Below are 23,719 nucleotides of genomic sequence, written 5' to 3' on the forward strand. Positions count from 1 at the left end.
AAAAATATTGAGGTTTTTTTTTCATCTTATATCCTTATAATGATTTAAAAAAAAATTTCTGCTTCTGGATAAAAAAAAACTTTCTATAATGAATAGGTATTACAATAATTTATCTTGCGTGTGTAATTATATAGTTTTTGACAAAATTTTATTTTTTGCTTCCTTGTAAAGGAAGCTTTGTCCTTTTTTCTTTAATTAATAACATTAAATAGAAAAATATTTTTTAATTTAATTATGTTAAATTTTTATTTTAAAAATCTAATTCCGGAATAAAAATAAAAAAATTAAATGAATAAGTAATAAAGTCGATCTTATATTTTAATGTGAATAATTGTTATAATAATTAGAGAAGTAATAAAATGATAATAAATTAAAATAAAACTGATGTTGTTTTTCCCGCACAGGAAATGCATTTCTCACAAAACATTCATAAACAAATAATCTCTTTTTTTTCTCTATGCTGACTTTTGATCCGAAAATGAATCATTTTTCTTTTTTGTTCTAAGTATGCATTTTGTGACGAATATAATGATTATTAATCAATTTAACGAACGTGGAAGGTATTAATTTCCATTTATACTTCATTCACTGTGTAATAAAAAACAAAATAAAAATTTTATTTGAACTTCATACCTATTCGCACTATTTCCAGAACTAATTATAATTACAATTAATTATTACACCAGGAAAAAGTTTTATTTGAACCTAATATATTTGTCTCAATAGCCTACTAACCTTTTTTTCAAATGAAAACCGGAAGGGTCTTTTTCACAATCGTTACAGGTGAAAATGACCCTTTAAGATCTGAACATCCTTTGAAATTCACGATTCAATTATCATAAAAAAAAATAATTTCAATCATATTCGGAATAAAATAGCAAGTTATAAGGAAATAATCTTGAATCTTATTTTCATGTTTTCTTCTGTTAAATATACCAAAAGAAGCATATATATATACATATACACACGGGTTTATATACTGAAAAATCGCGTCATATTTACATAAATAATCTCGAGTAATAAAACTTGAAGATAACGAGAAAGTTTGTTGGCTCTTAGCATTTTTGTGGTTGAGATTACATCCTGAGAGCCTCTGTTCTGTTCGAGGAGGCATCTCGCATCGTGCCATCATCGGGAGAGAAGAAAGATTGTTAAAGGTTGGCGTAATGTAGTCTGTGCTTTGCTCCAATGGGGGGAGAGAGAGGCCCAAAAGGGGTAGTGGGGGGGGCAGGTGCGCGCAGGTGCCGCAGGGCGCGACCGGAAGCCTGAAGCTGCGACCAGCCAAACGAACCCGAGAAGAGATCTTTCTAGCAACAGGCATTGGTCCCAGATCCCTATACAGATCGAGATTTCATCTAACATATATATATATATATTTCTAGAGATGGCTACAAACCATCTTTTCAATTGAACAAATTTTTTTTATTTACTGCACCACCTGAGATGGAAAATTTATTGTCTTTCTATAATAAATTTATAATCATTCCAGACCTTGCGTTTCATTTCAAATTTAGGCCAAGTTTAGATTTTACCACCCGCCCTACGTGTAATATACAGAAATATATTAAAAGTATATAGTCCTACTTGAAATTAAGCCTTTTACGAGTGTAACCTAACCTACAAAAGAGGCCAAGCTTCAGGTGTCTAGAAACCCTGAAATTTGTTCTCTCTTTTTAAGCGGGAACAGTTTTTTTTCCGCACTTGAAGTGTTAAAGTTTGTTAAAAGAAGAGGAAACAAATATATCAACGTGAGAAAAGTTTTTCTATATATAAGCGCGTATATATGTCGGTGTAACGGAAGTGTGCAGGCTTTAAATGAAGAATGCTTATTTGAGAATCCCATTGACACCGGATACCTGCGTATACGTCAATTTGTGTAGTAATTGTATTAAATTTCATTTAAGTTCCGGAGTCCCCGGAACTGTTTGTGTAATACTAGCAACGTTGTCGAAAAAAAATATATCAAATTAGAATACGTATATATATATCCGCAAGACTGCATCGATGTCTTCCTGTCATATTTTATAAGAATCAGCAATTTTCATTTTATTTGACCATTTTACTGAGTCTGTTATTTTATATTTATTTTTCTGAGAATTTCGATCTAACGAACGATTAATTTTATTTTTCAAGCTTCATGACGATATTAATAAATGCTGATTGAATCATGTAAATTGAAAATCCACTCTAGTTACACTTATTCTTTAAAAAAATTTAATCTATGTCAACTTTTTTGATGAGAGTAATTTTTAAAGTTATACTGTCTAAATCTGAATTAGCGAAATGTCACTAATTCACAACGATAATATAACTAAATTCAAAAAGCTTATTGGAATCAATCACTAATCGCTATTTCAGATTAAGAGATTAATTTTTTAATTCTCCTGATGTTAAATATATATTTTGTAAAAAAGGAAGTAAATAGCAACCATATGTCAGACTGAAGATTCAAATTTAAAAATAAAATTTCTAAACTATATAGTATTAGCGCGAATAGGGATAAAATTAATAACATAATATAAAAGTTTGAACACTTTAATGTAACTTTTGGCAACACTCGAAGCCATTACTGACCCAGGGAGAGAAGTTTTTTTAGATGTAGCTAGATAGCCATTAACATCGAGATCAACTCTCGACTGAGGATGCGCCCGTGGCGATTAGTTCCGAACCAAAAAAAAAAAAAAACTATCGAACGAAGCCTAACTGCTTTAGGATCTACCGATCACGATATAAATGACTTCCGTTGATCTGCCTTTTCCTTTAGCTCTTTCGAGATTTAAAAGTAAATGCAAATAGAATTTTGTAAAATAACCAGCAGAATATCTCCATTTTATCATTATGGTAGGTATAATGAAATAAATATTATGAAAACTATTTCTATTTGCACCCAGATGTTTTGATTCTAAGTTCTAAGTTTCTTCGAAACTAAACAAAAGTTTTAAATTCTTAACAAATAATTAAAATGTTTTAGTAAGAAAAACTTACCCCGAAAAATTGATTTGGAGATCTGCGTCATTGTTCGCACTTTTTAAGAAATTGACTCTTGAATATAACAAAAACAATTTGTCTCACCAAACTGATTGAAAAATGATGATTCCTAAAGAAATCAGTCATAATACGTGATCAATATATTATGAGTTCCTTTAAAATCCTTGATTGATTCCTACAGCTGTCAATTGCGGTCCAAAGAGCTTCATTTCAAATCTGAAAAAAATTAATAATTATTAATAATATATTTTCGTAAAAAATATTTATATTTTAGATTAAGATATAAGATTTAGATTGTAGATGGTAGAATCTAATTTTTTTTTTAAATAAAAGATTTTTTATTTTTTGACAGGCAAGCTGTATGCTGTTTTCGGAAGAAGGCAAGGAAGAGTGATAGCGGCTGAAAATGCATTGGGATTTGGCGGACAGTTTCGTGTTGTTGCGACGCTACCTGTACCGGAAAGCTTTGATCTTGCCACGGAATTAAGGACCCAGACTTCCGGATTGGCGAGCCCTCAACTTGTTTTCAGTCATTGGGAGGTGAGAGAAAATCTCTTAAGCTTTCTAATTCCTAACAATTCTTTAACATTACGTACAATAGGAACCATTACTCAAAAGAAGATCCGACAAGATACCTCCTCTAATAATCACCGGAAATGACTGAAGCGATAATGCGCTTTATCTTCCCGGCTTAAAGAAAACAGAAATGTCGCTTCTTTTCTTTCTTTTTCTACATCATAGAAATATATCATTTCCGTGTTTATCGTAAAAAAATGCTAGAATTTAATTTCGCAAAAATTATTATTAAAGGATCTGATTGTTTTATGTGATTTCGCGGTACTAGAAAGTAGTTCCAAGAGTTGGCGACTTTCTGGAAGCTCCATAGGGGTCCGTTTTAAAAATAAAAATTTTTTTTTTGGTTTCTCGAGTGGCGCGAGATAACACAGGTCGATGCAATGAACCCCCGCCGGGGTTTGTATTCTTCGACTCGAGAGTAGAGAAAACTGTCGAGGGTAACGATTCAGACTACAGTTGGGTGTAAGTTTCAAGCTCCTGCGGTGCCATTGTCCTCGCGGACAATACAGACAATCAACCGGTGACAGGAACACAATGCTCCTAGTCTGTTGCAGCCTCTGAAGCCTCTTGAGATGCCCGAAAACGCCAAAGATGGAACTACAACCATTCATCTTGACAACCCGCACCCTCGGCCTCTATATTGACGCTACAGAATGATACTCTTCATGGAATCGTCAATAAGATTCTTTTTCTACTACAGTCCTCGGTCCTCTCTCTCTCTCTCTCTCTCTCTCTCTTGCTCCCTCTCGTGAACCATCATCAATAGACCATCAGAGAACCTTCACGCAACACCTTACTTCAACATCACTCGTTCAATACTGTTTTTCAAAATCTCACAATTACCGCCCGTGAACGGACTCAGTCACATTCCTGGAATAGTTTTCGACCAAAAATCTTTTCAATTCTCGAGAGCCCGCGTGGCAGATTTAATTTGGCAAAAAGCTGACTCAGTAAGCACATGCCTCTTGAAACACAATGACCGGATTGGCGATTCATCATTCTCCTAGCTGCATCTTTTTTATTGATCCTCATGCTGACTGAATTTCCCTGACTTTTGTAATTTGACATCTCCGACTGTTTCTTCTTTCTGTTTCAAATTATTGAGAAAAATCTCTATACCTTGCTAATTAGTTTTCGGTCATCAATGACGAGTCAAATTCTTGAAAAATCGATTAAAATCGTTCCATTCTAGTTTTTCGGAATATACTTCATGTTTTGTTATTGTAAAATATCGAAAATTGTTAATAACGTAACAGTGCCGCGGAGAATTTGGTCGCAAGGATGGGACGAAATCGATCACGATAACAGGAGCTAGAGGAGTCGTTTATTTTTATAGCGTAGTGTCATCATTGGAAAGGAGAATAAGGGTCTAAAAGTAGGACGAAAGAAGACAGATCGAGAGAAAAGGAGGAAAAAGCGTCTTGAAGAGGAGAGGAAAATAACAGTGGGGGGATATATAGGAAAAAGATGTAAAAAGAAAAGGACCTCGATGAAGTGGCACTAACAGTGGAGTAGAGGGCGAAGGAGGAACTTCCTGTAAACAAGAATGAGTTAATGAATGAAGCCAAGCGAAGAGAGACGAGAGCCAAATGGGGGGGAAAAAGCGCCTTAAGAGAGAACTGGTCATTCACTGGTCGCGCTGCACGGGCCATCAACGGGCCCCGCACAGTTAAGCGTGGGTTTTGCTGAAGCGTGCGCTCTTCCTGGAGATCTTCCACCAGATCTCCGCACCAACTTTTTTTTATTTATTTTTTTTTTCATCAAATTAACCCGTGTCGCTGCTTCTAGCGCCCGAGGTGCCTCCAAAGATCGTTTCCCTTCCCTTCTTGCTCTCTTGAATCTCTTGCCTTATCCAGTATCGCAGTCACGATACAACCTAGAGAGACCCCGTAACATCTTCAATGACACAAAACAAGTGGCGTTTCCATCTTTAACCGGACGTTTCCACACTTTCAACTATACACACTTAAAGTCCCCGTCTTGAATCAAATTTTTTTTCCGTGTCAATCTTTTTCCAACCGCAGATATGTTATTGCTCTCTCAACTTATTATTATATTGTTGAAACTAAACTATTTTCATTCAATTTAGGAGGCGTAATTTTAAGCATCGAGCTAAGACTGCGGCACCCAGTTATCAGCATGCATTTCATTTTAGGAAATTAAATCAATAATTTTTTTATTAAAACCGCAACATAAACAGGGTTGCCACGCAACCTAGCTGGAAACATCGAAAACCTGAAAATGTCAGGAAATTTTATAAACTTTGAAAAAACCTGGAAAAGTCAGGGAATTTCGATCGGAATAATCCTGGAAAATTATTCTTTTCTAAAGTTATTGTGCTTATTCTTGAAATCTAATTTTACTTAAATATTTCAAAATTAATTCAATTTTAATAGAGTTGCGTTTACAATTTTCATAAATAGAAAAACTTCAAAAGGTTTTAATTTGAAATTTTAGAAAAATTCAATTTTCAATGAATTAATTAAATACTAACAATTTCACAGGAATTCTATTATTTACAAATTTTTTTTATAAATTTCTTCGCAATAATTCAATTATTTTCATGAAGAATTATATTTTTTACCAGCAATTCAATTATTTTCAATTATTTTCATAAATAATAAAAATCATCGCAGAATTTCAATTATTTTTAATACAATTTTAATGGAATTTCTCGAAAAATGTAATTATTCTTAAAAATTTTATTATAATTCATCAAAAAAAAAAAAATTCAATTATTTTAAAAAGCCTTCCTATAATTTATGTATTATTTTCAAAAAATTTTAATCAAATTCTTTTTAACAATTCAATTTTTTTTTCAAAATAATTTTAATAAAATTCCTCGTAGAATTAAATTAATTTCAATAATTTATCAAAATTCAATTATTTTAAATATTTACGTATTTCAATAAAATTTCATAAAAGAATTCAATTATTTAAAAAGCAATATATCATTAAAACTCGTCTCAAGAATTCAATTATTTTCAAAAGTAATAAAATTCTTCACAGAAATTCAATTATGGTCAAAAGTTTAAAAAAAATTCTCGTCAAAATTTCAATTATCTTTATAAATAATAAAATTATTCCTGAAAATTCAATTAATTTTCAAAAAATTTAATAAAATTCTTGGCGAAATTTCAATTATTTTCAAAAACTTTTCTCAATTACAGAAAATTGTCTACAAAAATAACAATTTTAATGAAATTTATCTAAAAATGTAATAATTCTTAAAAACTTTATTAAAATTCTTTAAAGAAATTCAATTATTTTAAAAAGCTTTCCGCATAATTTATTTATTATAGAATTTAAGTATTATTGTCAATACATTTTTAATTAAATTTCTCAAAAGAATTATATTATTTTCAAAAATTTTAATGAAATTCTTTTTAACAATTCAATTTTTTTTCAAAATAATTTTAATAAAATTCTTCGTAGAAATTTAATTAATTTCAATCATATTTATCAAAATTCAAGTATTTTCAATATTTACTATTTCAATAAAATTTTGCAAAAAAATTTAATAATTTAATAATTCGGTCGCAAGAATTTAATTATTTTCAAAAGTAATAACAACATTCTTCGCAGAAATTTAATTATGGTGAAAAGATTTAAAAAAATTCTCTTTCAAATATTTTCAAAAACTTTTCTCAATTCAATCAAATTTTTTTTACAGAGATTCGCAATTATTTTTAATGCAATTTTTAATCTAATTTCTCGAAAATGGAAATTATTCTTAAAAATTTTATTAAAATTCGTCAAAAGAATTTTAATTATTTAAAAATTTGTTGATAAATTCAAAAGCAAAAAGTCAGTCACTAATTCGAAAATAATAAACATTTTTACTAATTCAAATTTAAAGAGAAAGTATTATAGAGTGAATTTTTAGAAATAATTGAATTTTGAAAAGGTTTCAAATTATAATCTTTGAAAGTTTGAATTTTTCATCCTTTTAACTGAAAATTGTGTAGATTTAATTTGTTTTAAAGTTTCTTGGAACTTTTTTGAAATTAATTCAAATTTTTATTTTCTAATATATATTTAGTTAAAGAATTTCCGAATAATCGATGAAATTTCGTAAAATTGAATTGTAAACAAAAGGATTTGAAAATTTTCAAAGAAATTTTTCAAAAATTATTAAAAATGAATGAATAATTAGTTTAAAGAAGAATTTTAGTTAAAAATTGTAGAAAATAATTGAATTGAAATGAGAATAATTTTGATGAAGTTACAGTAAGAATATTCTTATAAAATATAAAATAATGATTTTATCAGACGGTCATCTTTCTTTATTTAATTATTATAAAACATGAAGATATCGATTTCAAAAAGGTTTCAATTTGAATGTTTTAAAAAATTTTAATTCCTACGGAAAAATAATAATTAAATATTTATTGAAAAAAAAGCAGTGGAACATTTTTCTGTGTAATAATTTTGAAACTGATTGAGAATATTCTTTAGAGTCACGAAGTAAGAATTTTGTCTGGAATTTAATTTTGTCAGGGAAAAAGAAAATTAAATGTTTGTTGGCAACAAATGTATAGTTTTAAAAACTTGGAAAAATTCCGTTTTTTAACCTGGAAATCCTGGAAAAGTCAAGGAATTTGAAATGAGCAAAAGCGTGGCAACAATTATAATACAACCAATTTTTAGGTTGCAAATAAAAATGAGAAAATTGAAATTTGAACTTTAGCTCGGTAGTAATTTTCCTTTCATGTTTCACATATCATTTATATTTGAATCGGTTTGAAATGGAGTAACGGTCTTTCTTCTCAATCGTCTCTAATGGTCGCGCTTGTAGTTAAGCTTACAGTGAAATACGTAAAGCCAACTACTTCGTCGAAAGATTATCACGTGTATATACATATATATATGAGAAAAAGTTGAGATTTTATACCTTGCACAAACGGTATACAGGACGCACCGACTCAACTTCTTTTACCTATATATATATATATGCTATATGGTGGAAACAAACAAAACAACGGAAGTTTTTCCTTAAAGGAAATCTAATGTAAATGTGTCTTTCGGAATTCAATTATAATTATACGAGCTATAGAGAACTACCGCGCATAATTACCAAAAAAGAAATCTCGATTTTTCCTAAAATTTTTAATTTCGAACTGATTTCAGTTTTTTCTAAATCTATTGGTCCGAAAAAAATGGAATATTAAATATATAAAATATAAACAAATATTTATGATTAAATATTGACTAATATTTTGAAAAAAAAAATGAGTCGTTTTTCAAAGGTATATAGAAATTGAAGGGGAAGTGATCATTTATATACTCAGAAATGGAAATTAAATAGATATACGCGCGCAGAGGAAATAGAAATTCTGGGAAAGAGCTATTAAATTTGAATAAAAAGGTTGTTTGGTTTTCTTTAATAGCACTAAATTTTTTGGTATTTCCGTTCATTTTATTCATTATTAGATCCTTTTTTTTCTGCTACCGTAATTTAATTTCGCTAATATATTATTTATATTTCCTGGAAGTCTGTATCATTTGAATATTCTCAATATTTAATCATCGTCGATATATAATATCTGTGAAAAAAAAATAATAATTTTTTGATTATATATGACTTGCGGGAGCATTTTTGTCTGATAGAATTTAGGAATTAATAATAATTTATTCAACGTCCCCCTTTGACTGTATAAAGTATTTATACACATATATATATGTATACATGTATTAAATGTATATATTTATATGCATGACTCCGGATTTCCGAAAGTGAATCGCTTTTATACTTTGAAGTTAAATTCAATTAGCTCAGCAAATTTGCTTTTCTACGAACTAATCCGAATTAATTATCTTCGTTAACCTCAAATTCCAAAGAAAATATTATAACCCAAGGGAACTTGACTTTATTATTATAAGAAAAAATTATTTCATCATATAAAAATTTAATTACTTTCCATCATCCATTATTATATGAGAATTTTGAAAAGAATTTCTTTCGGATACTTTTATTATTTTTGTTCATTCGTGGGACGAAAATAAAACGATTATGATTAATATATTATTGAAGTCTCTTTTTCAATTTTCTGTACGGTTCTGATTTTTTTAATTTTCAGAAACTAAATTAAAATATTTTCAACTAAAATGCTCCAAACAGATAGTTTTGCCACACAAATTTAATTTTGTTTTTCCCTGATTTCCATAGACAAAATTTTGACTTTTTTTTATTAGAAAATTCTACGAGAATTCAATTATTTATGTACAAAAATAAATTATTTATTGAATAATTGAATGTTTCTTAAAATTCAATAAAACTTTTTCAAAAAAATTAATTTCAAAATTCAATTATTTTTAGTAAATTCACGCTATATTGCTTTTAATTTTCAATTATTATCTAAAATTTTAACTGAAATTCATTTTTATGAAATGAAAATAAATTTTTATTAGAAAATTCTACTAGAATTCAGTTATTTAAATACAAATAAAATGCAAATAAATAATTTATTGAATAATTGAATGTTTCTTCAAATTGAATTCAATAAAGGATTTTATCAACAAATTTTTAAATAATTGAATTCTGTTAACGAATTTGAATAAAATTTTTAAAAATAATTACATTTTTCGAGAAATTTGATTAAATAAATAGTGAAAATTAACGATCACTCCGAGTCAAGGAAAATAAAAATAAAAGAAATTCAATTCTTTGATTCAATTTGATTAAAAATAATTGAAATTCTGTGATGAGTTTTATTATTTGTAAAAATAATTGAATTTCTAAAAAGAATTTTATTATTTACAAATGTAATTGAATTTCTAAAAAGAATTTTATTATTTATAAATGTAATTGAATCCCTATAAAAATTTTATTATATTTTTGAATATAATTGAATTTCTGCAATCATTTGTATAATTTCTTCAAAATCCAATTAAATTTATTCAATATTGGAATTTTATAAAACTTCAAATTTAAACCTTATTTTTGAAGTTCATCTGTTTTAGGAAAATTGTAAACGCTTTTAAAATTCAATTATAATTTTGAAATATTTAAGTATAGAATTGTTTATTAAATAATTTCTAAGTAATAATTTTATATTATAGTTTTTCAAAATTTAAGTTATTTAAAAAGAAATTATTGTCAGAAATAAAAAAACTAAAGGTTTTGTATATTAGAATTCGTGGTAATTTCATATATATATATAGTTATTATGAGTCAAACAAAAAAGACACAAAAAATTCAGAATTTTCTTATAAATTCTAAAAATTAAATTTTTTACAGTATAGTACTTTTAATAAAAATCCCTGATTTTTCCCTGACCTATGTGGCAACCCTAATATGCAAATCAGTTAGCAGATTTCGAATCTAAGGGAAAATATTTTTTTCAGGGGAAAAGTAATATGTAGTCACACATTCTTAGGCTACGCTGGGTCTTTTCATTCTAAGATTGATTACTCAAATTCTGAGAAGTGATTAAAAGTAATTTTTTTTTTTGACATGATAAGTGGATAGTGCGATGAGTTTCTGAAAATGGTACGGTAGAATGATCTTGTGGCTAATAATGATTATAAATATATAGAGAAAAAGTGAGCTCTTGGAAGAGCAGGAAGTTGAATTTGATGGAGGAAGATGAAAAAAAGGAGGAAAAAGGGAGATGAAGGAGATGAAGAATAAGAAGAAGAAGAAGAAGAAGAAGAAGAAGGACAGCAATCCTGAAAATCGTCAGAGTAAAATTAAAGGACGTGGGGGCTATTTTTTTGAATAACTGGAGCGCATTGAGAAGGCAAACATAACAGGTTGCTCTCTGGTGATCTCTTCGGAGCGCTACGCATCACTTGATGTGTGTTCATCGTTCATGGTTTTCGTTTGGTTTTCGTATGCCTAAGCACTATACGAAAACAAATCTGACTGAAACAAAAACTCTTGGCTACCATCTGCTCAGTGGGACGCGACGTTTAAAAAATTTGGTCCAAACATTGACGATCGCAGCATCACGACTCGGGTGCCTATTTCTTTCCAGTCGGATTCCCCAGAGCCAGGTGTCCGCATCTTATAAATTTCAATATGTGAGGATGGACGAGAGGCGAGGCTGGGAGGGAGTGAAGGTAAAAACCTGCAGGAAGAAGGCCACCTTATACAAAAAAGATAAAAAGGAACCCAAGGCACGGTGACAGGGGAGGGGAGGAGGGAAGGGGCCTAATTCGGAGTGCTACCGGCTTACGCAAGACGTCAGGCTGGACAAGTTTTGTCCGCACGAGGAGCCGCAAGGAGCCGGTCTCTTTTATTCTTAAGGAGCGTGAGTGAAAACACTTTTGGAACGACTGCGCGTGGTCGTACATTTGCGTTTTAAAGAGTTGCCGTTTAATGAGAACCTACTTCGCATTCCTTTCATCAAAATAAATACAAAAAAGAAAGAATGAGCGACCTGCAATTATATTCTCCTTCACGTGTTCCTGTGTACGTGTGTGTGTGTGTGTGTGTGTGTGTTGACCGAAAATCTTACAATTTCAAAAAGCAAAACAACTTTGACTCTCAAATATACTCTCAGGGCTCGAACCAGTCAAACTATTTCAAAATACAGACTTTACGGACCAAAAACGACTACTTTAGTCCCTACCATTAAATTTATAATTTCTAAAATTAAAAACCATTTTTTCATAAAATAAACATATAGGTATTTTAATCCCTAGAGTCAAACTAATATTAATATTTTAGCATCTATAATTATAATTTTATTCCTTTTCAGGTTATCGAACAAGATCCATTTTGGGTACCATCGACAGAGGAGGAATACAAGCATTTTGGGGAAAAATCTGATTGTGGAAATCGCGCGAAAAAATACATAGACGCAGTTCGTCGGCGAAAAGGACTTCCAGTTGATTCTCAACTCGTCATGCACGCTGAGAAACAACGAACTCTTAAAAAAAATAAATGAAATAGACAAAAAAATAATTGAAAAAAATACATTAACGAATTTATTCTCAATCACAACTTTTGTTTTAAAAGAATCTCTAATACAATTCATAAATGAAATAACTACCGATTGTTTAAAAAATTCAAATAGAATACTACTTATTGCTTCAATATTACATGGAAAGCTTGCTGAAATATTGGCTGATACTGCTAAAAATTTCATTTTATGATGTTGATACATATTGTATATTAATTTAATATAATAAAATTATAAGCAACAAGCTTTCTATAAGTAGTAAATTTGGAAGTTAGCAACAAGTTTGCTTGCCGCAAACTTTCTCCAAGATTATAAGTCTGAGAAGATTCTTTCAAATTTTGATGATTCATTTTGCTTTATTTTAATAATTTTTAATAAAGATTTTAATTAATTAGAAAATAAATTGAATACAACATGTTAACATTTAAAAGAAAAAAAAATTTTAATGTTTTATATCTGAACTCAAATATTAAAATAAATAATTAACATAAAATCTGTATAAATAATTAAATTAAATAAAGTACTTTTTTACGATTCAAAGAAAAACTAAAGCAAAGAAAAAAGCGCATTTTATAAAAAGTTTCAGATAGATTTTCAAATTTTAAAAACACACACTGAAAAAAAAATTATTTGATTCAAATAACCGGTTAATTGACTCCAATTAATATTATTTGATTCAATTAAATATTTAATTTTAGTCAATTAATCTGTTATTTGAATCAAATAAATTTTTTTTCAGTGCAGCATATTTTACATTAAAACAATGACTTTGTACTATATAGATTGAAAAATATATACTGAAAAAAAGATTTATTTGATGCAAGTAACCGATTACTTGTGTATTTATTTACAAATAAATGTTTACTTGAGTCGAATAATCTTTATTCGAATCAAATAAATTTTATATTTGAACCAATAATTTCAGTATTTGGAGCAAAAATGATTTATAATATTATTATATTTAATTGATATAAATTATTGGAGTTAAGTAAATATTTATTTGTTAATAATTATTTGATAATAATTTATTTGATAAGTACTTAAGGTTATTTGAATCAAATGCGCATTTTTTTCAGTGTATCATTTTTATAAAATTAATTCTGCACTGTTTTTATAATTTACCAACAATATAAATATATGAATTTTGTTATTTGTACAAAAAAAGGAATAAAATAACTTACATTTTTCTTAAAAAAACAAATATTATTACCTTGCATTGAAAAACCTGACGAAGCCGCGTCATCGCACTTGTCAAGAAAGGAACCACGTGAATTCCGTCAATTCATAATTACATTTGATTACATTTGCAAAAATATATCGTATTTCATTCAATTTTCGAGATTCAGAGAGAAAATAAATAAAATATGTTTTTCGAAGCGAAGACAATGATAATCGCGGGAGATTGACTAACCAGGCAAAGGAAATGACGCGTCTGCGGCGTCACTGTTGCCAACCTTCGAAGAACTGAAGTGAATATAGCGCCAAATTTCAAAATTTTTCCCTATTTTTCTTAACTTTTTCAAAAATGTTTTTTTTCCGAAATTTTATTTTTTTACAATCTTGCTACCAAAGTAAACAATTGTTTTTTTAATTTTTCTAGATTAATATTATGTGTGGAACTAAAATATTCATTTTGTTTTGCTACAATCAACATAACCTAACATTTTCTCACACTGCGGAAAAAATGTTATCAAATTTAATGAATTTAATTAATGTCACTGGGTAATTGTTAATTTCAGTTAATTTAGAGAGTTTAAATCAAAGATAGATTATTAATCATAATCATAAGAATAAACTGTTTTGCAAAAGAAAAAATAACTTACCGATTCGTCGTCGCGTCATCGCATTTGTTAAAAAGGAACCACAAGAATTGAATCCTTCCACACTTGGATCTGCACAATCGTCTTTCATTGAACTTTTCGATTACGGAGAAGATTAAATAAACTGTTTCACAATTAAAATATGTTTGTTCGAAGCAAAAACATTAAAAAGCGGGAGATCGACAACATGCGCCAAAGGAAATGACGCGTCTGCGATTTGTCATTGTTGCCAACCTTTCTTCGGTTATGTCGGTAAGGTAGAAAGCCTAATGTCGGATTCATAGGTGCATTTTGGTGGTAAGGTTGAGAATCTTTTTTCACTGACATCTGAACGTGAATCTCGAAAACACTCAGACAACCCAGTGAAAACGGTGGCAACGTTGTAAAAAATAAAAAGAGTGGAGGTTTTTATTTGTGTAACTTGGTGTATGTGTGTGCTTGTGACTGTTCAGTGCTTTACAGTGAATGTGCAAGGCATTGTGGGTTATTGTTTATCGGTTTTTGTATTTGATGAAACAATAATTAAGCTTTTTCAGGTAAAAATAAGAAAGTAGTTATTTATTTTCTTACAAGTATCACAAGTATCTCTACTTTTACGACTTTTACTTTTTCATTTTTACACCTAATTTTTTTATTCTGATTAAGTGTTACACATCTTCCGGTAATTGAATATGTCCTAATATTTTTTTAAACATATTCTCAAAATGACCAATTTCATTTTATATTTGTCAACTTTTTACAATTATAAACATTAAAAATAGTATTTGTATACATTTTGCCTTTTAAAGAACTTTTTATGGAGGTTATGTATTCTGACAGATTGGAGAGATTTTCTCTTTTTTGAACACCTTTACAAATATTACCACCAGTTCTTATGCTACTTTATTGAAAATTGTTTTTTTTTTTAATGTTGACTACAAAGTAAATATTTTATCTTGTACAACATTCAACGGCTAGTTTTTTTTATGTTTTTATTTTACAAACTGTTGAGCCTGTTGAGAAATAGACGAAATTTCTTAGAATGACTTTATATGACTATTAATTTTTATATTATTAATTTCTTTTTAGAATGTTTTAGCATCTGAATCGAAGGCGATTTAATTAGTAAAGAAATTTAGAGCCCATTGGGCAAATTATTTGGTCAAAATGTCACCAGTTCCATTGGAAGGTCATCAAACTCCTGTGGCAAATAATATACCACAGGAGGGAAATCGAGGAGGTTCCATTTCTTTAGGAATGCTGATTGATTTTATCATTCAACGAACTTATCACGAGCTCACCGTTCTCGCCGAATTGTAAGTAAAATTGGATATTCAAGCGAGAAATGTTAATATTTAATAATTTTAAAATCGACGAAGAAAAAGTAAAATATGAACTTAGATTTTAATTTGAATAAAATTCAAGTTTGAATCTTTTTTTGCAGACTTCCTAGAAAAACTGACATGGAGAGAAAAATAGAAATTTACAATTTTGCTGCGAGAACGAGACAATTGTTTGTTCGACTTTTGGCATTGGTAAAATGGGCCAATAGTGCATCGAAGGTCGACAAATCAGCCGTAAGCTTTTTTTCTTTTTCGAACAATTTCTTTAATAAATTATTTTCATCTATATTTAATATTTAAATTATTGTCCAGCGGATTATGGCGTTTTTAGATAAGCAATCTCTTCTTTTCGTCGACACGGCGGATATGCTGGCAAGAATGGCACGTGAAACACTGGTTCACGCGAGACTTCCTAATTTTCATATTCCTGCCGCCGTCGAAGTTCTCACCACTGGAACTTACAGTCGATTACCTACTTGTATAAAAGTTAGTTTCGCTCTTAAATGTCCCTTAAAATAAAATATTTAATTTTGTTAAATTACAATTATTTATTGTTTCAATAGGAACGAATAGTGCCTCCGGATCCGATAACTATTTCGGAAAAGAAGAGTACTCTTCAAAGATTGAATCAAGTTATTCAACATCGACTGGTGACTGGAAATTTACTGCCACAAATGAGAAATCTCAAGGTATTTTTCCCCCCGCATTTATTGTATTTTGGAAATTATTTGAAATACAGATCTTCGGATAGTGGGACTATTTTTCGATTTATTTTCTGAAAATAATCGCGACTTTTTTGCGCTTTAAAGCCAACCCGAGATTTGCAAATAAATAGAAACTATAAAGGACGAATTTGACGAATTTTAATTATTTACACATTTTTAGATCGATGCTGGAAGAGTAACTTTCCTCGTTGAGCAAGAATTTTCCGTTTCGCTGACAGTTATGGGAGATGGACAAGGCGTTCCTTGGCGTTTATTGGAACTTGAAATTCTCGTCTCTGACCGTGAAACTGGAGATGGAAAAGCTCTCGTTCATTTACTGCAAACACGTTATGTTCACCAAGTAATAAACAATTTTTATTACTTTCATTTTCTTATTTTCAAAACTTAATTCGTATGATCCACAAATTTCGAACGTTGAACTGAACGAAATTTTTGGTACGTGACGCAAAATTATTGTACAAAAATTTGAAGAAGAATTAAATAAATTTCTTTTGATTGAACGTTTAGAACTTTTGGAATTTGTGTTTATTGAAAATTATTAAGAGTTAAATGTAGTTTGTTAAAAATTTTACTTTAATTCTTGTTATTTGTATAGGTCGTTCAAGCGAGACTTGCCGAAAGTTCAGATCCACTGTCGGAAGTTTATCACATTTTGCATTTCTTCTGTCAATCGCTTCAACTGGAAGTTCTTTATTCTCAAACTTTGCGACTGATTCGTGACAGACTGGACGATCACATTCACGTGGACGAATACACGCCTGGAAAATGTCTCTCTGTTTCCTACTGGAGGTAAACTTTACTTCTTATTATTACAGAGAAAGTGTAAGAAATCATTAATTTCAAAAAATTGGCATTTTTCCAGGGAATTGACAAGTAAAGATCCAAGGTCAGAACTCGGGTACAGAATGTCGATTCAGGTTGATCAACACGAACCAGCAAGGCCGTTGGCTGTCGTTCATGTTCCTTCCTTGGGCAGCAAGGTAATTGAATATTTTTTCATAAAAATTTATTATTTACGTTTATTATTAATTTATTATTTTTTGTAATAACAGGAATCGGAAATAGCTGACAGAGCAATTAGATCGGATCAATTATCAATGGAGTGTCTTCTCGTTCATACGATTTATGTGAGAACTCGAAGTCGACTTTTCGATTTGAAGCAGGAACTTCAAGCTATGTTGAAAGACGTTGAATGTAAGTTTAGCTCCTTTTTCACACACTTTAAACTTTAAATATATATATTTTTTTAATATTAAATTCTTTTTTTTAACAGGTACACTCGCAGGATCTCCGGCCATCTTATCGATTCCGATTTTGCAACCCTGTCTTCGTGCCGAACTGCTTTTAGTCACTGTCGACACACATACTGGAATGCTTCAATGTCACGTTCCCCAATATGACGCGCCTCTTGTTCCAGAACTTACGACTGCCCTAAACACAGATCGCTCTCGTCTTCCGAATTTAATCTCCGAATTGAGGTTAGTTCGCCTTTTCGTTGGTTCTTTCCTCGAAATAGTTGTTTATCTCCAATTCAATTGTTATTAAATTATTATTATTATTTTCTTCAATTTTCCTAGATATTGGATCACTCAGAGAAGATGTGAAAAAACGTTGCAGCATTTGCCTGCAACACCTCACGAACGTCTACCACTTTTATACCACGCGGATCATCCGATGTCGAAAATCAATAAACATCGAATGTTTATTCAATTGCACAGACATCCTGCAATCATTCTCGTGAGTAAATTTTTATTTTCATTGTCGAAATTAATATTTTCTCTGAATTTTTCTTGACTGGTAAACAAATTGCTTTAGATCGTCACTTTCAAGGAGAAGGAAGTAGCACCCTGCGAAATTGAATGTTCGTTCTACATGGCAGTCGTGAAGCACAGTTCAATCGACGGCGATCCACATGACGACAATATCGAAGCGGAAATTCCGAAAATGTACCTCAAAGTGCAAAGTCTAATTGAATTTGACACATTTGTCACGACTCACGGACCATTTACGAGTGTCGACAGTGGTAAGAAGGATATTGTTGTTTTTCAATTTTAGTGCAAGAAATAACGCTTTTTGGTCTTCAGTGCTGTTTTTCATCTTTAACAACTTTTGCTTATTCTAACATAAAATAACCAATTGTATTTTGTTAAATAGTTTTTCTAATTTAATAATAGCGATTGAATAAAAATTAACATCTGGAAACATTGTGCTTGGTATCCCTTTGCGGTGTCTGCTGTTCTTTATGGGATTAATGGGTGAATTTTTTAGGGAATAATGATCAAGATGGGGGGTGCATTACAGAAGTGGTGGAGAAGGGCAGCAATAAACGGCGAAGTGGAACAAGTGGTGGACGCACTGACGTCACTGGTACACCGCAAAATCGACGACCAAAATTACCGGCGTATTTCATTCCTGAATTAGCGCACGTTGTGGCGTTTTGTGATGAGCGAATTCCGTTTGTCACTTTGGCACAGGAGGTAATATTATTTCTCATCTCCAGACAATAATTATATTAGCAATAGTTGTTTTTTAATTATTAGAAATAAATTTTCAATTGTTTTCATGTAGCTCACAAAGAGAGAAATAGCACATCAAGGTCTTCAAGTGGAGGCTCACGCGACAGCTTTAGTATTAAAACTGGTTCAATTGCCGGCACCCTCTCCGAATATTGCGACCAGTTCCGCGTGGCACGCACTTCTCAAACGATTATTGAGTGTCGCGATAAGAGTTCAAGCGAAAGGAATGGCCAAGTCCTGGATGGCTGAATTCGTTTTCTATGGAAGTCCTCTGTCCAGTACTCATCCCAAGGAACAAGGTATTTATTTATTTATTTAAGAAAAAGTGTCAATTCCTTATTTTATTGTATGAAAAAGACTCGAATTCGTTCATAGTGGAAGCTTAAAGAATCAGAAACATTTTACTTAGCATAACCTAAAATTTAACAAATATTTATTATCTTTATTATTTTTTTCAAGGACTACGAAGACCGGTTTACTTTCAGTACGATATGTTGACTGCGGAGAACATAAATCGAACAGTTGATTCACTATTCAGTGATTGGGCCCAAATTGTTCATTTGTACACAATCGTTCACGATCTTGCTGAATATTTTAAAATGGGTAAACAAATTTTACAAAAAATATTCAAAATATGACAAATTGAATTTTATAAATTTTGTTTTTTTTCAGAGAAATACAATCTACGAAGCATGGTTACAATTAAATCGTACAATTACAGTAAATTAGTGATAGCTTATGGATCAAGTCGAGGAGCAACTGTCACAGTGCAATGGAGCACAAAAGACAAAGCGTTTAAATTAACTTTCGGTAAAAGTCCCTGCAATACGACGATGAATGCTCATTCGATTATGAAAGAACAACTGGAGGCGCACTTAAATCAACAGCGAAACTTGGCACAAATTATTCACATTCTCAATGAAACTCTTCAACCTCTCACGTCTATTAGTAAATTACCGTCAATTCTGCAATTGTGCATTCACAATTCCGTAAGTATTCATTTTTCTGACATCTAAAATTTAAGTTTTATTTAAGTTTTTTCGGAAAATTTTTAATTAATTGTGACGCGCTCCCAAAAAAGATACTTGAGAAGCAAATAATTTTAGGTTATGTTTATATTTGTTGGGAGTAAAAATACAGAAAGAGAAGTTAATTACTATTAAAAATTGTTTAACTTCCAATTTTTGTTAGCTCCAAAATACTCGAGGAGAACTGTCTTCGAATTTACATACTTAAACAGAAACTTTTAATGTAGATGAATCTGACATGAACATAACCTATAACTTGTTTGCATACCTTTCCTGAAAGTGCGTCACAATTTGTTTATTATTTCTCAATTGACACAATTTTCTTGTAGAGACCGCAAATTCCCGTGCAAACGTTCACGATAATGCCGCAGCGTGTCGGCTTAGTGAGAATCGCATATTTGGGAATGTATTGCTTGGAGTTGAGACTGCGAGGTGGAGGACTGGTGAGTCTTCGCGACGGTGCCTACAGTCGTTTCGATCGAAGCAACGTTGTCGATGAATTCACACCCACTCAGGGCTTAAAGGTAAATTTTCTATTCTATTCCATTTTCTATTCTCTATAATTTGACAATTTTTGGTTGATAGACCTTCCTGTCAAAATACGTCGACGAAAGCGCTGTTTATCGAAGAAGATCGCAATCGGAGGACGACAATCCACCATCTCCAGTGGCAATGGACAGTGAAGGAGGTGGAAATGTCGGTTTCTTGGGACATCATCGAGGCGGACCGCAATCTCCAGCTCAGCAAAGAGACAACTTGAGATTCCATCCGCCACTGACACCGCCATCGGGTAGCAATCCTCACACTCCCGCCAGTCCCCATACGGCGAACATCTCTCAGGTAGGAGAGTGAAAAAGAACTTTTATCAAAGGTGAAAGATTTCTTTTAAACTAAATAGTTACCAATTTCCAAAGGCGAGTCAGCATCAGAGCTTCGGCAGCAGTCCGGCGACGTCTTTCAATTTAGCCTCGCCACCTTCCTTGCCACCCAACACTCCGAACATGCTGCCTCATCCATCGCCAGGATCGGGACTGGTCGCGAACAGTCCTCTGAATCAAATGCACGTCCCTAGTCCCGCGGGCCTCATGCCAACCTCGTCTCCGGGTCCCTGCGGCAACGTTCAAGTCGGACATTCACCCGCGAGCTCGTTCATGCAAACTGGTGAGATTAAGAAAAAAAAAGTTACTTTTTTCCTCTAAATATTGGAGAAATTTCACAAATCTTAATGACAGGTCACATTGACGGGAGTCCCTTCCCGGCGTCGCAGAGTATGGCCTCACCGGCGGCGTCGAATTGGCCGGGTTCGCCGAGCGTGCCTCGACCCTCGCCAGCGCGACCCGGTCAGAGTCCGGGACACGTCGCTCTACACAGTCCCCAAGCTTCTGAGCATAAAGCCGTCAATCATTTGTCACGAGTTCTTCCCCAGAGATCGTGGGCTGGTGCCGTGCCCACACTCTTGACTCACGAGGCCCTCGAGTTACTCTGTGCACCGTCCGGTCATCCTTCGGGTCTGCCCGGGCCGGACATGTCGCCTCTTGAGAGATTCCTCGGATGCGTCTACATGAAACGACAACTACAACGCTTCATTCAAACAGACGAATCCGTGAGTTATTGTTTGAGAAAATATTACCTGAATCGTCCCGAGTTTGCTTAACTCGGAGCGAGTCATTAGATTGGACTATTTTTTGAATATTTTTCTTAGCCTAAAATAAATTTTTGTTATTACAGCTGACAATTATCAATAGTACGGAACCGGGAGTCGTTCACTTTAAAGTAGATACTTTGCAATGTAGAGTTGGGTTAAATCCACAACATTTACAATCACTTCACATTAAAGTTCAACCCGTTGTCGAACACAAGGATCAGTGGACTCTTGAAGAATTACAGGTGAGAAAATAAATTTTCATTCTATTACCATAACCTAGAAATTTCAAATATGTCAATATGATGTCAATGTCCTTAAATTCAATTCATTCAATATGAAAATTGATTCTAGATTCTTGAAAAATTCTTCGACACTCGAGCGGCAGCTCCACCGTACAAGCCAAATGCGCTAAATGGATTTGGAAAAATGCTAAACTTACCGTTCAATATTCTAAAGGATTTCATTCAAATAATGAAACTCGAATTGGTACCGTCGCTGGTGCAGCAACAGCAATTAAAATGGTCCGTTCAGTGGTGTTTGCGGGTTCCACCCTCTGCACTGCCTCTCATTCCAATTGGCACTGCTTCCGTCTTAATTTGCAAAAATCGTGTTCTTTTCTTCGTGAGTATTTCAATTTAAATTCTATAAATAATTTTTTTTCCATTTTAATGATTTCTAATTCCGTTTTTAGTTGCAAATAACGAGAATTGGAGTTCCTTATCAAGGCGAACCGCCTTCGTTGGTATTGCCATTGGTTTACGATTTGACCACAAATATATTGAGTCTCGCTGAGAAGAGAGACGCCGGTGGTCCATGGATAAGCGCAGCGTCCATGCACTTAAAAAGATTCGCCGAATACACCACGATTCATTCGGAATGCTCAATTTTCCCAGCTGTCAGAGATCTTCTCGCTAGTTTGACTCTGCCCTCGGAACCGCCAGTGCTTACTCAGGTAAATTCATTCTACACGCAAGAAGCAAAAAATTTGAGGTTATGTTCAATTTTTGGAGTAAAAATACAGAAATAGAAGTAATTATTTGATATCTTGTAGCAAGTGGTTGGCTCGATGGGAGGCGGACAAGTAACTTCGACCCAACAGATTCAAAGTCCCGCTATGCAGTTGCACTCGCCAATGTCCGGAGGTCAAGGACCACCGCAAGGACCTTATGGTATTCAAGGAATGCCACCGATAGGCATGATGGGCGGACCGCCCCAATAGGACTTGCTTTACTCTCCTAATCCCGTCTGTGTACAAAACACTAATCCCTCGTGGATCAATTAAGTGTTTCGAAAAATACACAAAACGCGCTCTGGGAATACTTGGGAGAGTATATCACTCACATAGGTATATTTTTACACAAACTTCATAAATACACTCGCGGTCCAAAATACTTTAGAAAAAATGAAAAGTATTCAATTCTCGACTGAATCTAGAAAGAGTGAGAGAGAGAAAATGTTTTCTCTCATTTATTTATTATTAATCGAACAATCTTTGTGTTTCTTCATAAAAAGACATTTTATTCATTTTATTCATTTTATTCATAGATAGAATAGAATAATACATCTTGAATTGGATTTTTTTGAAAGCAGAAAAATCAATTAATCTTTACACACAAAATGAATTGAAATTTATTTTCGAAATATAATTATAATATATACGTATATAGTATATTGTGTAAAATATTAATCTAGATATGCAAGTGAAGAGACTATTTAATTTTAAAACTGTGATACTATTTGAAAAGAGAATTGTGTAAAGGAGAATTTATTGTACGTGTCACGCTGATTTTTGTTTTTAGAATTATATTTTATTTTTCGAGTAGAAAAATACGGCACAGTATTTTTGAGTGTAATGAGAAAATTTTACGAAGAAACGCGGAAAAATAGGAATTAATGAATGGGCGAATTTCTACTTCTATGCAATGTAGATTTAATGAACTTCAAATACAGTAAGTTGTACACTGGAAATTATTGTAAATATAATATTTAAGTATAATGGAGATTTGTACATTTAGTTCACTTTTCGTATTCTTTTTTTCTGTTAATTATTAACTAAACCTTCTTTTTTCTCTCTCATGGAAAAATTAAGATGAAAACGTCTTAATTTTTACATGAGAGAAAGAAGAATGGAAATATGTTTCTATCCTTTTTTCTCTCATAAAAAAAATAACTGCGTAGGAAAATTAAAAA

At 31.7% G+C, this 23,719-nt stretch overlaps 2 protein-coding genes across 3 annotated transcripts in view; both read left to right on the top strand.

Moving 5' to 3' along the window:
- LOC122506195 (elongation factor-like GTPase 1) overlaps positions 1 to 12,903 on the top strand; it is a 131,443-nt gene extending 118,540 nt beyond the window's left edge. The window contains exons 4-5 of the mRNA XM_043618245.1: positions 3,341 to 3,528; positions 12,270 to 12,903. Of these exons, the coding sequence (XP_043474180.1) occupies positions 3,341 to 3,528; positions 12,270 to 12,458 (377 nt within the window). The 3' untranslated portion in view covers positions 12,459 to 12,903. The remainder of the gene's footprint in view (positions 1 to 3,340; positions 3,529 to 12,269) is intronic.
- A 1,771-nt stretch (positions 12,904 to 14,674) lies between these two features.
- Positions 14,675 to 23,525, top strand: LOC122506158 (mediator of RNA polymerase II transcription subunit 14). 2 transcript variants are annotated; one of them, XM_043618186.1, is made up of 24 exons: positions 14,675 to 14,829; positions 15,362 to 15,588; positions 15,717 to 15,849; positions 15,928 to 16,101; positions 16,179 to 16,304; positions 16,501 to 16,680; positions 16,936 to 17,129; positions 17,203 to 17,320; positions 17,393 to 17,534; positions 17,614 to 17,818; positions 17,918 to 18,077; positions 18,156 to 18,363; positions 18,609 to 18,817; positions 18,909 to 19,155; positions 19,316 to 19,459; positions 19,529 to 19,845; positions 20,214 to 20,408; positions 20,470 to 20,724; positions 20,799 to 21,045; positions 21,117 to 21,487; positions 21,613 to 21,771; positions 21,881 to 22,150; positions 22,221 to 22,481; positions 22,581 to 23,525. In XM_043618186.1, exons 2-24 carry the CDS (start codon positions 15,440 to 15,442, stop codon positions 22,746 to 22,748), a joined length of 4,632 nt encoding a protein of 1,543 aa, XP_043474121.1. In that variant the 5' UTR covers positions 14,675 to 14,829; positions 15,362 to 15,439; the 3' UTR covers positions 22,749 to 23,525. The 2 variants fall into 2 exon arrangements, with proteins under 2 accessions (XP_043474121.1, XP_043474122.1); XM_043618187.1 differs by having other exon boundaries at positions 18,642 to 18,817.
- The last annotated feature ends 194 nt before the right edge of the window (positions 23,526 to 23,719 follow it).

The sequence above is a fragment of the Leptopilina heterotoma genome, unplaced genomic scaffold, assembly GCF_015476425.1.
Source record: "Leptopilina heterotoma isolate Lh14 unplaced genomic scaffold, ASM1547642v1 Lhet_397, whole genome shotgun sequence".
Classification (NCBI taxonomy): Eukaryota; Metazoa; Arthropoda; class Insecta; order Hymenoptera; family Figitidae; genus Leptopilina; species Leptopilina heterotoma.

What these genes read in the sequence shown, in the direction of transcription:
- LOC122506158 (XM_043618186.1), top strand. Translation starts at nt 15,440, where the DNA reads ATGTCACCAGTTCCATTGGAAGGTCATCAAACTCCTGTGGCAAATAAT. An exon ending in CTCTCTGTTTCCTACTGGAG is followed by an intron (nt 17,130 to 17,202) that starts GTAAACTTTACT and finishes GCATTTTTCCAG; the next exon opens with GGAATTGACAAGTAAAGATC. An exon ending in TCATTCAAACAGACGAATCC is followed by an intron (nt 21,488 to 21,612) that starts GTGAGTTATTGT and finishes TTGTTATTACAG; the next exon opens with CTGACAATTATCAATAGTAC.